This window comes from Neovison vison, chromosome 13, assembly GCF_020171115.1.
Source record: "Neovison vison isolate M4711 chromosome 13, ASM_NN_V1, whole genome shotgun sequence".
Taxonomy (NCBI): Eukaryota; Metazoa; Chordata; class Mammalia; order Carnivora; family Mustelidae; genus Neogale; species Neogale vison.
The window spans coordinates 18,203,280-18,218,128 of record NC_058103.1 but is presented as its reverse complement, the minus strand read 5'-3'; the positions used below and the strand labels follow the sequence as shown (position 1 = coordinate 18,218,128).

The following is a 14,849-nucleotide window of genomic DNA, read 5'->3' as shown; positions in this document are numbered from 1 at the left end:
CAGGATTCCAAGTCCAGTGGACACTTGGGTGGGACTAAGACTCTCAGAAAATGTTTCAAAATTTACTGAGGATAAGAATCGCCTGGAAAGCTGAACTAGGAGGGTGATGTCCCCGAACCCACCAATCTGACAAAGTTACAGGTAGCTCTCTGGACCACTCAAACACACAGCCTGGAACCAGGGACTTTGCTGGAGTCATTTCCCACCCCCAAACTCTTCCTCCAGGGGGAGCTGGCAACTGGGTACCTCAGGCGGGGCCCTGGGGACTGGTGGGAGAAAATGGAGGTAACTGGGACCGCCTCCCCTCTCCCCCAGCGGGGCAGGCAAGGAGAGCTGGGAGGGGAAGGGAGGCCGGAGCCCGCACTCACACGGCCAATGCCCTGATGCAGCAGCGTGACATGTTGAGGAAGGAGCTGGCGCTGGCCCGGGTGCCCAGGGCGGCCTCGATGCCTCGGAGCAGGTCATTGGTCTTGAAGAGGAGCAGCATCTGGCGGGGCACATGGTTGAGGAGCTGGCTGATCTGGGGGAGGTAGTTGGCCGCATTGTTACGGATCTCCGCGTCCTGAAGCAGCAACAGAGAGACAGACGTGGAGAGTTGGAGCGGACAGAGGGGCCCAGGGCAGTAGACGTCAGGGCAGCCTGGCGCGGAGAGGCCACAAGGACCCTCCAGGAGGGAGCTCCCAGCACGGCTGCCTCAGGGCCGCCAGGAACCTCCCCTGGGGGGAGCTCAGCACAAGGGGCTCTATAATCCGACAGACATGGAGGAGACACCTCACCCCAGCTTCTGAGCAAGCCCTAGACACAGGACAAGAGCACGTCAGCAAGGCCCCTTGCCATCCCCAGCCCCCCGTGGTCACCAGCACCCTTGCTCCAGGCCCACAAGCCTGTACGGACTGGGGCAGGAAGTCGGCTTCCTCCCCAACCCCTTGCTGAGGCTGAACTTAGCCAGCCTCTCAGCCCAGGGCTCATCTGTGTGTTACTCTCCAAGATGTTTTCCACTTGCCACCGATTTCAGACCGGGCTTAGAAGGAGCCCCGGGGGCTGGTATCTGCTGAGTCATGTCCCCCATCCCTTCAGCCAAGCCCAGGCTGGTGCAGTGCACAGACCTGAGCTCCTGACCCCAACCCAGCTCCATACTCTGCCTGACTGCACCACACTAGACCTTCCCAAAGCCCCTGCTGCCCACACAGCCATTTCCCATCACTGTCTCCATGCTGGAGCCATCTCAGCCAGCCCAGTGCTGGAGGTCCCAAGATCCAAAGAGCAGGAGCCAGGGCCAGCCCTTACCCCCACCCTGGTGTCTGAGCATGAGATCTGGCCTCCCACCCTTCCCTGCCCCTGAACTCTGCAAGACTCTGGGCAAATAACAGCCCCTGGCCAAAGCCCTGAGTACGACAGTACACTTCTGACCTCTTCTCTGTCCCCAGGGAAAATGCGTGCAGGAATTAATTCATTTGATCCTCACGACAACCCTATCAGGCAAGTGTATCACTCCCATTTGAGAGGAGGAAACTGAGGCACTGAGAAGTTAGGCACCCTGCCCATGGGCCACAGCTACTAAGTGGTGAATCAGGATTTGAACCCCTGCAGTCTGGCTCCCAAGCCCATGTCCTCACCACCAGGCTCTGCTGCCTCTCACCTCTCAGTGGGACTGTGACCCTGGGTAAGTCCTTTCACCTCTTCTAACCCGATGTCCTCATCCAAAAACTGGAAATGCTCATACCCTCTGTGCCCATCTTCCAGCAGGACCCAGAGGATCAGCAGAGATAAGGAATGGGGAGATGCTTGGTGCTAATTGAAGTCACAAGAGGGGCCCAGCAGTGCTGCCAGAGGTTTCCCCACGTGGCCACCTTCTGCGGCACAAGTAGGACTCTCGGCCCTTTCCAGAACACGTCTGTGCTGCTGATAACTGAGTTGCTGTGAAACTCGAAGTGTCCCTCAGGCAGGAGCTATCAGACTGAAGCATCTGAACACGAAGCCAGACACTGAGGCTGCTGTCTCCCCACCGCCTTTCACCACAGCTGTGGACTAGCCTGCCTGAGGGTTACGGCCAGATCAAGGCTTTGCTCACCTCAGGGACCTCCTCAGCAAAGTGGGGACTGGCCTGGAGACAGTCCTTCTCAGCAACTCTCAGAGCAAAGGCAGGCACCTGTACCCAGCCAGACTCCCTCTCGGGGGCATCTCCTCGAGCTCGGACTACCCCGATGGTGGCTGCCTGAAGTAGACCCGGTTGGGTGCCTACCCAACAGTCACTCCCCATTCTCCTCTGACAAATGAACCCCATTTTTGTTCACTTGACTCCTTGGGGCTATGCTCTTCAGGGAGGCAGAGCCCCTCCCTAGCCCCGGGGGGGGGATCTTGATTAATCTCGGCCATTGTCAGCTCTGAGCACAAGGCCTATGCCAAGTGATTGGCTCGGGCATGGACATGAGACACATTTCTGGCCAATGAGACCAAGGGGAGTCTCTGGGGGGACTTCTGGGAAAGGTTTTCCTATTTTTAAGAAACAATATATGAGAAGAAATGGCCCCTAATTCCCACTCCTGGACATCAGGGAATAAAAGTATAAAACTTGGAACTCTCCCAGCAGAACCCTAAGAGTCAGCCCAAAGCCCTGAGCTTCTGATCACCTCAATCAACCAGGCGGGACCCACTCACCTCCAGGCGTCTTGCTATAGACAGAACAGATGCCTAAATGTTTATGCCATTTGTAGCTGGAAAACATCTTCCCTGACACAATGCTGAGGGGTCCCCAAATTCTCAATGAGACTAAGACTCAGAAAAACCGAGCCCTTACATCTCAGAGACTAGACTGGGGCTGGCCTGTAGTGGTCAAGTTTATTCTCTCACTGGTTTTTTGTCCAAAGTGAGCAACTAGAGTCCATGTCTACAGAACCTACTTGAACACCCCTCTGTTAGATGTGGTCCCAGGACTGCAGGGACCTTATAGAAAGACATACAAGCCAGGATCCTTGCCTCCCAAGTACTCACCAACTAGCTGGAGAAGTCATACAAGGACACAAACAGCTCCTCCTGGAGAGTCTACGGTGCACACCCATGAGTGATAACAAGTATTAAGGGGCCACTTTTGGCAAAGACGAAGAGGAGAGGCTTCCAGGCCGGCGCTACGGACTGCACTGTGTCTCTCCCAGACCACGATGTTCAAGTCCTAACCCCAGTGTGACTGTATTTGGAGAGGAGGCCTTTAAAGGGGTAATCAAAGTGAAGGGACTTCATAAAGGTGGGGCCCTAGCCCAACAGGACTGATGTCCTTAGGAAGAGAGGAAGAGACCAGGAGTGTGTCCACACAGAAGAAAGGCCATAAGAGAACACAGCAAGAAGGCAGCCGTCTACAAGTCAGAAGAGAGGCTGCACTAGAAATCAACCCGCCAATGACTTGGTCTTGGACCTCCAGCCTCCAGAACTGTGAGAAAATAGATTTCTGTTGTACAAACCCACCTAGCTAGCAGTGCTCTACCAGCAACCCAGGCAGACTAACATGGTAGCATTTCTGCTGGGTCTTCATAAGTGAGCGAAAATGCAAAATAAGACCCTAAGTTGGTTAATGAAAACACGTACTGTATACTAAATACCTACCGTGCACCGCATGATTGTGTCCATCCCTGAGGCTTTGCATACCACGTACATGCTGACGACTCCCAAGTTTATGTCCTTGAGCTCCAAGCTTGTCTGCCCACGATGCCCCCATGTGAATGTTCTAACTCCTGCCTCCCACCCCCCAACTATGTCATTCCCAAAGTCTTCCCTGTGCCAGGAAGTAGCTCCCCTACCCTATAACTCACCCCAAAAAGGTGTGATGCAACTCTGACCCCTCCCTCTGCCTCCTCTCTACACCCAAGTCGACAGAAGGGCCTCTCAGTCTTGCATCCAAAGCGGTAAGGCTCATCCGCTTCCCTCTACCTCCTCTGCCTTTAGCGTGGTCTGCACCCCCATCACCTCCCAGCCTACCCACCAACTGCCCCACTGCTCATCTTATTCCCTCCAGATACTTAAAATAACAACTCTGAGCACACTCTTCTCCTGCTTGAAACCTGTCAAAGGCTTTGCTTTGTACTGAGAACTATTCCAAACTTCTTCCCATGGCTTGGGAGGCCCCATGTGAAGCCCCCTCTGCCCAGCATCCCAAATTCTTCTCGTTCCAGCACCTCCCTCTCCACACTCCAGATGGTGCCAACACTTTCTCTCCCTGTCCTGGCATATCTTGTGCCCTCTGCCTGGAATGCTTTCTCCAAGCTCTGCCTGTGGCTACTGCCTTCCTTGTCCTCCAGAATCCTCAGCAAGTTCTCTGAGCACCCAATCTACAGCCCTTCCCCCATTACTCACCCTGCCTCCAGTGTCTGCAACCTGCAATTATTCCATTTACCTGTTTCTTCACTTGTTTACTGTCTGTCTCCCTCAAGCACAGTGCACATCATGGAAGGCCTGTCTGTCTGTTCATCATCGGATCCCCAGCACCTAGTCTCGGTTCCAGCAAAAACAAATGTTTGTTCAATGAACAAATTTCAGGACCCATAGGGAGGCACTTTACATACATTATCAATAAAACAGAAATTATCATCCCTGTTTAACAAAGGAGGGAGATGGTCTCTCTTCTGAGATATCAAGCTTTAAAGCCATGCTAGCCTGGGGCTGCCGGCAGTAATCACGGCCACCAAGCTTGCTGGGGAATGATACCCGTTTGCAGGAACGCAGAGCCAAGAGATGGTGAGAAGTGGTCTCTTTGTGACATTGTTTAAGACTCCTTATAGCCATTCCTTAAGGCCCTCATCACAAGGCAGCTTACAGGGGAGGACTACAAGTCTCGGAGACCTGATGAGAACCATCTAAGGTCATGCCAGCAGGAAAAGCAGGAGCTGGAACTAGAACCCGGGTCTATCTGACTGCACAAGTGGGACCTGTCCCTTGCCGTGAGTCCGGGCCTCGGCAGAGTCCAAGCTGGTCCCCACGTGGCTATGGGCAAGTCTGCACGGGTCTGGCACAGGGAAGGACTGAGAAGATAAGCCAATTCTAAGACAGAATGAAGGGTCTGGGAAGGAGGTGGCTGGGAGTACAGGGAGGAGGGGCTCCTAGGACCAGTCTCAGCCCAGGCTCCATGGGATTCTTGTCTAGATCCAACAGAGAATGAGCTACAAAGAGAGACTGAAAAAGCTACTTGCCACACACTCGGGGAGGACAATGGGGCAAGTGGCTCAGGAAGTTTGCACACAGGAAGTTTGCAAGGGGCACAGAGGAGCCCGACTTACTGATGAGACAGTCCCTGGGGATTCCCGAAAGTCCTGGAGGAGAACTTGGTGGAAGCCTGAAATCTTGGGTTAGAGCAAAAGTCACAGCAGTGTGGATTACATGGTTACTGTGAGCGGGTTGCTGAGGCCAGGAGGGACACAGTAAGACACTGTTCCCTCTCCCTCCTTGCATCCAGGAATGCTTCTCCTCCAGGAGATCTCCACTGTTGCCCACTGCCCCATGGCCACAGCCCACCAGCCCAGAACCCCAGACCCTGGACTGGACAGGGTCCAAAGGCCACCCCTGGCCCCACCCCTCACATTCAGGAGAAGCATGCCTACCTCTGTGGCAGTGACCGGGGCTTGGCCAATGCCCCTGTTGACCGAGTCCCAAGACCGGGCAGTCAGCATGCAGGCAAACAAGGGGTAGAGATCCCCAGCCCCCAGGCGCTGGCTGTACTTCTTCACCTTCTCCATGTCTGTCCAGATCAGCGACTGCCAGAGGCGGCAGTAATCTAGGCGGAACTCGTCGGTGAGCACCTGAGGTGGGGAGCCGTGTGGCAGGACCTGAGTCTCCTTTCCCCCCGGGAGACCTAGCCCCTGGCTGGTGTGACACTGTGAAGGGGGACTGTTGGAGACCAGAGCCCCTGTGCATGATCTGCTTCTCCCCCAAAGGTCAGCCATCATTGAGGGTCCAAAGTGAAGGCTATTGTTTGGCCAGCCTCGGTCCTGAGTGGTGGCGGTTACTAACTGCCCACCAAAGTCATACTCCCCTCCTCCCTCCCAGTTAGGTGCAGCGCTCTGCCTGACCTCCAACCAACGCAATGTGGCAGAACCCCACGTTCAGCGCCTGCAAACCTTCCCATGCATGCTCCTCCAAGCCCTCACTGCTGCTGGAGGATGAGGAGACCACCCCCAGGGAAGCCCGGGGGGCAGAGCCTCAGTCAGCCCCTGCCTGCAGACACCTCCATCTACCCAGGACAGGTCTGTGAACGAGCAATTAGACATCTGTTGTGTCTGGGCGATCACACGTGTGAGGGTTGTGTGACAGCAGCTAGCCTACCTTAAACTCATGACCCCATTCACTGAGCCTTTCAAAGGGGCGAAGATTTGGGGAGGTGAGATCAGGGCTCTGAGGGGAAGAGCAGGAGACCATTGGGGAAACCTCTCTAGGACTGTCTGCTGTGGATTCAAGACGGCCCTGGTTCCAGGCATTGGCAGTGAACTTAGCAACTTCCAGGAAGGAGCTCATGGCTCATGCAAACCAGAAGAGTTCCAAGTTCCAGAGGACAGAGGCCAGGCCCATTGAGCCCCTACCAGCTCTGGGCCCCCTTTCCCACTGCATGTTACCTCCTCTCCCCGGCTGAGTGACCCTCTTCCCCCAAAGTCCCAGCTCATCGAAGGGCAGCTTACTTCCCAGCAGGTTGGCTGGGCTTCCCAGGGAAGCACGGTGTTTACAGCTGACGAAGCACCCACACAAACCCAGGCACCTCCCCGTCGACTTCCACTGAAGGCGGTAAAGGAAGGTATTACCAACCTTATTGGACTGGAGAAAGCTCGTGGGACAGGACTTGCACAAAATGGCAGCCCTAGGGGCAGGGCAGGGAGGGCCTCTCCATCCACCCTGGCTCTCTGCCTCCAGTCTGTGGCCAATCGGGGAATTGAGCAAGCTCCCATCCCAGGCAGGCCCGGAGACCCTGGGCTGGCCGGGTGGGAATGGTGTCTCCTACCTGGTAGAGTCCATGGTCCAGCAGGACCACCTCCGCCTTCCCTGTGCCTGGGCATTTCCGTACCAGCACATTGCCGGGGTGGGGGTCACAGTGCACGAAGCCATTGACAAAGATCATCTCGCTATACATCTTGCCCAGGTGGCGTGAGATCTGAAAGAGGAGGGACATGGATGGGAGTTAGGCCGCATTAACACCTGTCTCGGACACTTTGACTTCGGCCCCTGAATCCAGTCACTTTCAAGAGGAAGGCTGGGTGGGCCTGGGCAGTCATGGTGGGAATGATGGTTTGTGATCACACAGTTCTTAAATTTAAGACAGAAGTTCAGTTCTAACCCCAGTTCTCAACGTCAGCTGCATGTAGGGTCACCTGGAACTCAGAAGTGTTGGAGGTCAGCCCCAGGCATCAGCATCCGTTGTCAAGTTCCCGGGGTGATTGTAATACACGGCAAGGTAGAACCACTGCTTCTAGCTTTCTGGAGACTGTAATTCTCACCCCAACCCCCACCCTCTACTCTTTCCAGATCCTTCTCTTTCTTATTCTCTTCCCAACCTCGTCATTTTCTCCCCAAAGCTGAAGATGGGCTGGAAGGCTGCGGTGGGAGTGGGGTCATCCCAACTTCCCCTTCTCCGAAGAGCAAGGCTGGGGGGGTGGGCTGTGACTGAGGGATACAGGACCCCGGCACTCCCTAGGGCTGTCCCAGCAGCTCCAAGGCAGGCCCAGGAGGAACCAGAGACACAAGCCCTGCTCCCCTCTCCCTCAGGCCCCTTTCCCTTTGCACCTCCCCGTCAGAGCCCAATGCTAATCTGATTTATGAGGTCTGCACAGAAGAAATGACACTGGAGAGGCCATTTAAATCATCCTGTCACTGCTGCCCTCCCTGCCGAGGCGGTCTTCTTATCTCTACTCTCTTTTTATTAAAGCTAAAAGCCTCTTCCCAGCTAGGGAACAGCTGCTGAATAGCGCCAGACCTGGGCCCACAGATGGTCTGCCAATGGGTTTCCAGAGGACAAAGAGAAGCTCAACTCACAAAGCTGACACCCCAGGACACATTCTGCTGACACTGCTCTCAGTCCCTGCTGGAACCCATGGTCCCTACTGATCATATCCCAGCCAGAGGAGAGGAGCCGGGGCCCATGGGTGGTGTGGGAACCCTGGAGTAGGGCCTTAAAATGAAGGCTCAGTTCCTTTGCTTGGCCTGTAAAGCCCTGCACAACGAGGCCCAGCTTCCCTCCCTGGTCTCATCTCGTACCACCGTGACACTATGGCCACCCCTGCTCTTTTTCTCTTCTCCCATGGCCCTGTGCTTTCCTACCTCAGGGCCTTTGCACATGATCGTCCCTCTGCCAAAAGCCTTTCTCCCACCTCCCCTTCACCTAGTTCACTCCTTTCTTCCTTCCCATCCTAGCTCAGCGTCACCTCTCTGGAGAAGCCTTCCTTGACCTCCCAGCCTAGATGAGGTTCTCTTGCCACAAACTCTCATAGAACTCTGTACTTTTCTTTCATGAGACAAGCACGTTATTTGGGTCATTATTTGATTAATGACCACATAGCCCACTATTATAAGCTCCCAAGATGGCAGAGACTGGCTCTATTTTGTTAAACGGCTTTATTGGGGTATAATATACGTACTGTCAACCAGTTCTACGATGCATCCACTTAACCTATAACAGGCCAAACATGTGAATATAGGACTCCACCTTCACTATGAATGAGATCCTTGTCTGTGTTTTTTGAGATGCTGTGGTTCCTGTCTTGATGCTTATCCTGACCCCACGGATCTCCTCTGACCCGCAAAATAAATCTTTAAGAATAACCCCACTGTAGCAAAGCTGACATCCTTGCCATCGGCTTAAAAAGCAGGTACAGTTATGATGCCCATTTTGCAGATAAGGAGCTGTGATTCCTCGAGGTTCAACTTACACAGGGCCACTGGGCTACACACAGAGCCAGGATTCGAGCTAGGTGTGACCCCACCGCCTCCCAGCAACCATGCTACTACATACAGGCTCATGCTAACCTCTGCACTTCTTAAGTGAACCTTGTGACCTTAACAAGTTGCTTCTCTCAGCTTCAGTAAAGAGGTTGTCTGAATCCTGACACCTGTCCGACATTGCAGTGGATGAAATGAATGCCCCATACTCTCCAGGCCCTTGGAGGACTTTGCCCCAGGTCAAGTTCTCAGCCTCGGGCTAAGATGTCATCTCTCCCAGGGCCATCATTTTCTGTTTCCTCGGAGAGGGGCCCAGCTAGACTTGGTCCTGGCTGAGCCAGCAAGGCCCCTTTTGAGAAGCCCTTTCGTTAGGCCCTTTGGAGCTCCATGGAGCCATGCTCTGAAAGGCTGCTTTTGCCAAACCAATTGCATTTATTAAGTAATAATTCATTTTTATTTGTCAAGGACGCATATAAGGCCCAAGCAGGGCTCCTGATCAGCCCAAGATAAGCAGTACAGCCAGACTGAGCCGACAGAATGCCAGCCAACAGCAGAGAAATGACATTTCATTTAGTCTGGGCAGACCTGTCATAGGAAGATGTATGATCTCCCCTGAGCTTCCTGAAATATTGCTAATCGCTCTGGGCCCCCTATTACCACACTGAAAGATGGCCCCTAGGGGTCTGGGGACTCAGGATGGGGGAGCCCTTGCCCACAAGGAGTGAGCTGCTGCCACAGGAGGGAGAGGTGCTGCCAACTGTAGCTCATACATACACAAGGAAAGCCACCAAATGGCCTCCCCATTTCAACACCCCATCCTGCTGCTCCTACTTGGGTGTCTTGCCATTTGGGAGATGTTCCTGATGTTCACTTTAACCAGATTTCACCAACATAGATAGAGACAGCAGGCACAGACAAGAGGGAAAACCAGCTGAGGCCGACAGCTTCACTCTGGCGCCATCTTGGTCCTGCCACCGAGGACATGCCTGACCTGGGGTCAAGTCACCTTCCTTCTCGGTCTGGGTCTACATTCCCTGGCTGTTAAGGGGGACTAATTCCATCTGCTCCACTTCCTCACAAAGTAACCTCAACATTCAAGGTCAAAACATGATCACATCTGGGAAAGCACTTTATATATTATACACAATAGAGATAAATAGATAGATAGATAGATAGATGTGCATACACACACACACTATAAAGTGCTTATATTACTACGTAAGACACACAAATGTGTTTATTATAATGCGGTGGCTTATTATTTAAAATTTGGGGGAGTGGGAAATGTACCCAGTATCACTTTCATCAAAGTGTAATTTTCAAAAAGTTAAAAATTTAACTCCCAAAAATATAGAATGAACACATGTCAAAGATTGTTTAATTCACCAATAAAGGAGCAAATAAGAAGGTAAAGCTCGTTCTGAGAATTTTGAAGGACTGCATATTTATGGGAATTTAAACAGGAATAAGAGACTAAGATTCCTGGATTAGATATAAAACTGGTTATTGTCTCACAGAGCAATAAGGAAATAGTAACCTCTGAGGTTATCTTTTCTACTGAGCAGGAATTATTTGCATCTCTACCAGATAAGATCTACAGGTTGACGTATGACTTCAGTCTGAGCCCTTAATTAATTGTCAATAGCAGAGTCAAACAAAAGTACATTCCCCTAGATATTAAAAAGCCTTCAGTGGGCTGCCCGAACAATGCCCAAGAACGACTTTGAAAGGATACACTGCACACTCTTGGCCTTAATTTCTAAATTTTGGGTAATTTTTCTTCACGTCTGTCAGAGTCACAGTAAATAGCTTCTTGGAACCAATTTGCCCAGAGGAGGCAATCAGCACCCTCCTACTCAGAGAGACACGGAGGATCCCAGAAGAAACCCAAGGCGATCACTGGGCGCACAACCCTCTCCCCCACCCCCCATTCCATAATAGTTTAGCTTTGTCTCATGATTAAGAGCAAACAGTTGTAAATTCTGCAATGAACATGGGGATGCAGATATGTCTTCCAGATACCGATTTCATTTCCTTCAGATATATACCCAGCAGGAACTGCAGAATCCTATGGTACTACCATTTGTTATTTTTGGAGGAATCTCCACACTATTTTCCACAGTGGCTGACCCCGTTTGCCTTCCCACCAGGAAGGTACCAGCATTCTTCCTTCTCCACTTCCTCGCCGACACCTTTCTCTCTTAGCTTCTTGAGGACCATTCTAACAGGTGTGAGCTGATGGCTCCTTGGGGTTTTGATTTGCATCTCCCTGACGATGAGTGAGGCTGAGCACCTTTTCAGGTACCCACTGGCTCCTTGTACGTCTTCTTTGGGAAAATATCGGTTCTGTTCCTCTAAAGCTGCCCCTTGCCCTGTGACAGTAGCATCTGCATCAAGACAGGGGAATGCCAACGTCTTAGAATGGTATTAGCCAGTACTGGGGGCCAGGCACCATTCTGGGCATTTTCCATGAACTCACAGCCATCTTCTGTAGTAGACAGCTGAAGGAAGAATTAGAAAAAGGGAAAGCAGCTTGGTCACCCAGCCAGCAGTGAGTGAAACCGGGCTCCAAACCCAGGTGGCCCAGGTCCAGTGAACAGGCTGTCCACCGCCCACTCTCTCCTGTCTCTCCACATGCACGGAAGCTCCTGCCTGGAGGCAGCGGCTGAAGCGAAACACTCTGAAGGTCCACAGGGCATCCAAAAAGGCATTCCATTTGGAGAAAAGGATCTCCGAGGGAAATCCAGGACTGCTCCTCTAACCAAAACACTCACTGTTAACTAAAGCCATACTATAGCTCTTTATAGAAAAAAATTCAGTGACAAGTCTTCATTGTTCTGTGTAAAAACAATGTGCCATTCATGCAAGTGACTTCAGTAACTATACAATGCCTTCATTCCCTGACAGTGGGGAAGTTAAAAAAAAAAAAAGAGAGAAATCTATAAAAAGGTTGAGTGAAGAATTAATTTAGTAAATAATACTTAAATCAAGGAATTATTTTTGGATTTTTCTCAAAACTTGAATTGGCTGGAAGTGCTTTAATTATTCTATAATTGCATGGATTAATTTATTCCCATCCCCAAGGGAAAGTCTATTTGTGTTCTTAGGGGTGTCATGCAAGCAAGGCCAAGATCTCTCAGAGAAAGAGGAGGTTGGTTGCAGGATATTAATAATCACATAAGTATCCTGATGTTAAGTATAAAGAGGTTCATAATTCAAATTATCTTCATTCTTCCATCAGTTTACGGCCAGACTTCTTGAAGCACCGGAGCCTGAAACACCGGGATTTTACTCTCGGCCCTCACGCCACCCCCGGGAACTTCCCTAGGAATACATATACCTCAGATTACTTGCTGCTGCACAGCGAGACCAAATCCATTCATGGAGAGGGTCAATCTTGGATTAGCCAACACGGAGATGAAATACCCGAATGTGAAGGTGGGAACCTCTTCAACCACACACAGTGCTAGAAGTTAATTCCAGGAAACTGGGGAGTTACTCTAATTGTGGAGCCCACTGAAAGTTTCTCTGGGCTAGGCTTACAGTGGGACATCATCTGAGAGCCAGGACACAAGATATCCCCAAGGCCAATAAGGGGTCCTCAGGCCTCCTGGCCAGACAGACTCAAAGCGTCACAGTGACCAGAGGCATGGGGTCCGAGGAGCCATGACTGTGGAAGACAGTGAAGGAGGAGCTGTTGACATCCAACGTCCCCTGCCTCAGGCAACAGGGCACTCCAGAGAAATACTTCTACCTGACCCGGGTCAGTATAAGAAATGGGGAAAGGGGGGCACCTGGCTGGCTCACTGGGTTAAAGCCTCTGCTTTTGGCTCGGGTCATGATCTCAGGGTCCTGGGACCGAGCCCTGCATCGGGCTCTCTGCTCAGCAGGGAGCCTGCTTCCCCCTCTCTATCTGCCTGTCTCTCTGCCTACTTGTGATCTCTGCCTGTCAAAATAAATAAATAAAATAGTAAAAAAAAGAAAAAGAAAAAGAAAAAAAAAGAAATGGGGAAACGGTTTCTTCCCTACACATTTCCTCTTTCTGGCAAGGGGGGCTGAGGGCTGGAAGTCCAATGTAATAACAACTTGTGTTGAGCACATACTGGGGCCACTGCACCAAACACTTCATGTTGCAATCATCAGACACTCCCATGGTCTTTCTCCTGCCCCCCACTTTACAACAGGCAGCTGGGGCTTCCAAAGAGCGAATGACTTCACCAAGGCGGTATGGTTCGTAAGCAGCAGAGCCAGTACCAGAGACCCAGAAAGCTGACTCCACTCCCAACAACCCTGTTGCTGGGGAAAGAAATCTCCAGGAGCCCATCTCGGGCACTGAGTTTTCTCAAACAACCCCGCACTTCTCAAGATTTGGTCTGACACGTTAATGGAGTTCTACATGAGGACGGTGGAGGAGATGTTCCGTTTCTAGAGACTTCGGTAAACAGGATCCCTCATTCCTCTTCAGCTTTGCTTCCCTGGTCCTCTGGGCACCTTCTACCATGGAGTCAGAGGCCCATGAAGTGGGAGACGATGCTGAAGAAAAGTAAGTGTGGTATTCAACACAGGGAGACCGGGGCCTGACTGCAGCATGGCCTTACAGACAGGGGCAGGGGTCACTGTTTGCTCAGTCGAGGACCACTGCTCATTTTCCACATCTACGTACCCAGGACAACAGAGATAAGTGCAAAGGAAGGGGGCAAAGACGAGTCCCAGGAAGACATGCCTCTGTGAATAACATCATGAATTATAAATGAGCTCACACAGGGCCTCCTGGGTGGCTCAGTCAGTTAAGCGCCTGCCTTCCACTCAGGTCATGATCCCAGGGTCCTGGGATCGAGTACTGCATCGGGCTCCCTGCTCAGCAGGGAGCCTGCTTCTCCCTCTCCCTCTGCTTCTCCCCCTGCTCGGGCACACTCACTCTCTCTCTCTCTCTCTCTCTCTCAAATAAATAACCTAAGAAATATAATTAATCAATTAATTAAATGATCTTACACAACTTCACAGCCTAAAGTCTACACAACGACCCTGTGAAGTAAGTATTGTTCAGACTCTGCACAGCTGTGGACAATCACTCAGAGTTTAAGTGACTCATTCAGGGGTCCCTGGCCAGCAAACGGCAGAGCCAGGCATAACCTTCTGCCCCTCCTGCCCGGGCTCCCAGCCTCCCCTTTTACCAAGTTCTGTGCACGCCTGTGAACATCAGTCACACACAATGTGCACACACAGCAGAAGCACGAGGAACAACGGCTGAAAGACACATCTGAGACCCTTCTGCGTCTCCCAGAATGACCCGGAATTGATTTTAAAACTTCTGGAAGGAGAGGTGCCTGGGTGGCTCAGTTGGTTAAGCAACTGCCTTTGACTAAGGTCATCATCCTGAAGTCCCAGGATCGAGTCCCACAACGGGCTCCCTGCTCAGCAGGGAGTCTGCTTCTCCCACTGACCTCTCTCCTCTCATGCTCTTTCTCTCATTCTCTCTCTCTCCCAAATAAATAACATCTTAAAAAAAAAAAAAAAGTACTGGAAGGAAGAAGCATGACAAGGGCTGCCGGCTAAACATGGCCAACTGAACGCATGTGCTGACTCCACTCCCTCCCTAACCTCACAAAGAAGATTAAAAGACACAAAGAGTAGAAAGAGCCCCCAGCAACAGAGAGAACAGACAGAAAGAGATGAGCAAGATGGCATCTGCCGAGGTTGGGGACAGAGAGCTACTGAGACCAGGACCCCAGGCTGGCAAGCAGGGGTGGGGGAGGGGGGCTTGTTGTTTGCCCAAGCCCAGAGATGCTCAGCAACTGAAGGTCCCTGACACCTCTAAAAACTGGAGCTGGGGTCTTGAAAAAGGAAGATTCCATGGGAAGGCTTTCCAAGTATGAGCTGAACCCCTGACCCCCCACCCCACTCCCACCCCCACCGACTCAAGGCAAGATTTTCTTCCTGGAGAG

General features: G+C 51.8%; 1 protein-coding gene across 4 annotated transcripts in view; it reads right to left on the bottom strand.

Annotated features, from left to right (window-relative positions):
• Positions 1-14,849, bottom strand: part of ADCK1 (aarF domain containing kinase 1) — a 154,112-nt gene that overhangs the window by 1,750 nt on the left and 137,513 nt on the right. For 3 of the 4 annotated variants that reach the window (XM_044230319.1, XM_044230318.1, XM_044230321.1), the window contains exons 8-10: positions 6,974-7,123; positions 5,586-5,783; positions 369-562 (exon numbers count right to left, since the gene is read on the bottom strand). In XM_044230319.1, the coding sequence (XP_044086254.1) occupies positions 369-562; positions 5,586-5,783; positions 6,974-7,123 (542 nt within the window). The remainder of the gene's footprint in view (positions 1-368; positions 563-5,585; positions 5,784-6,973; positions 7,124-14,849) is intronic. The other variant, XM_044230322.1, reaches the window with a different exon arrangement.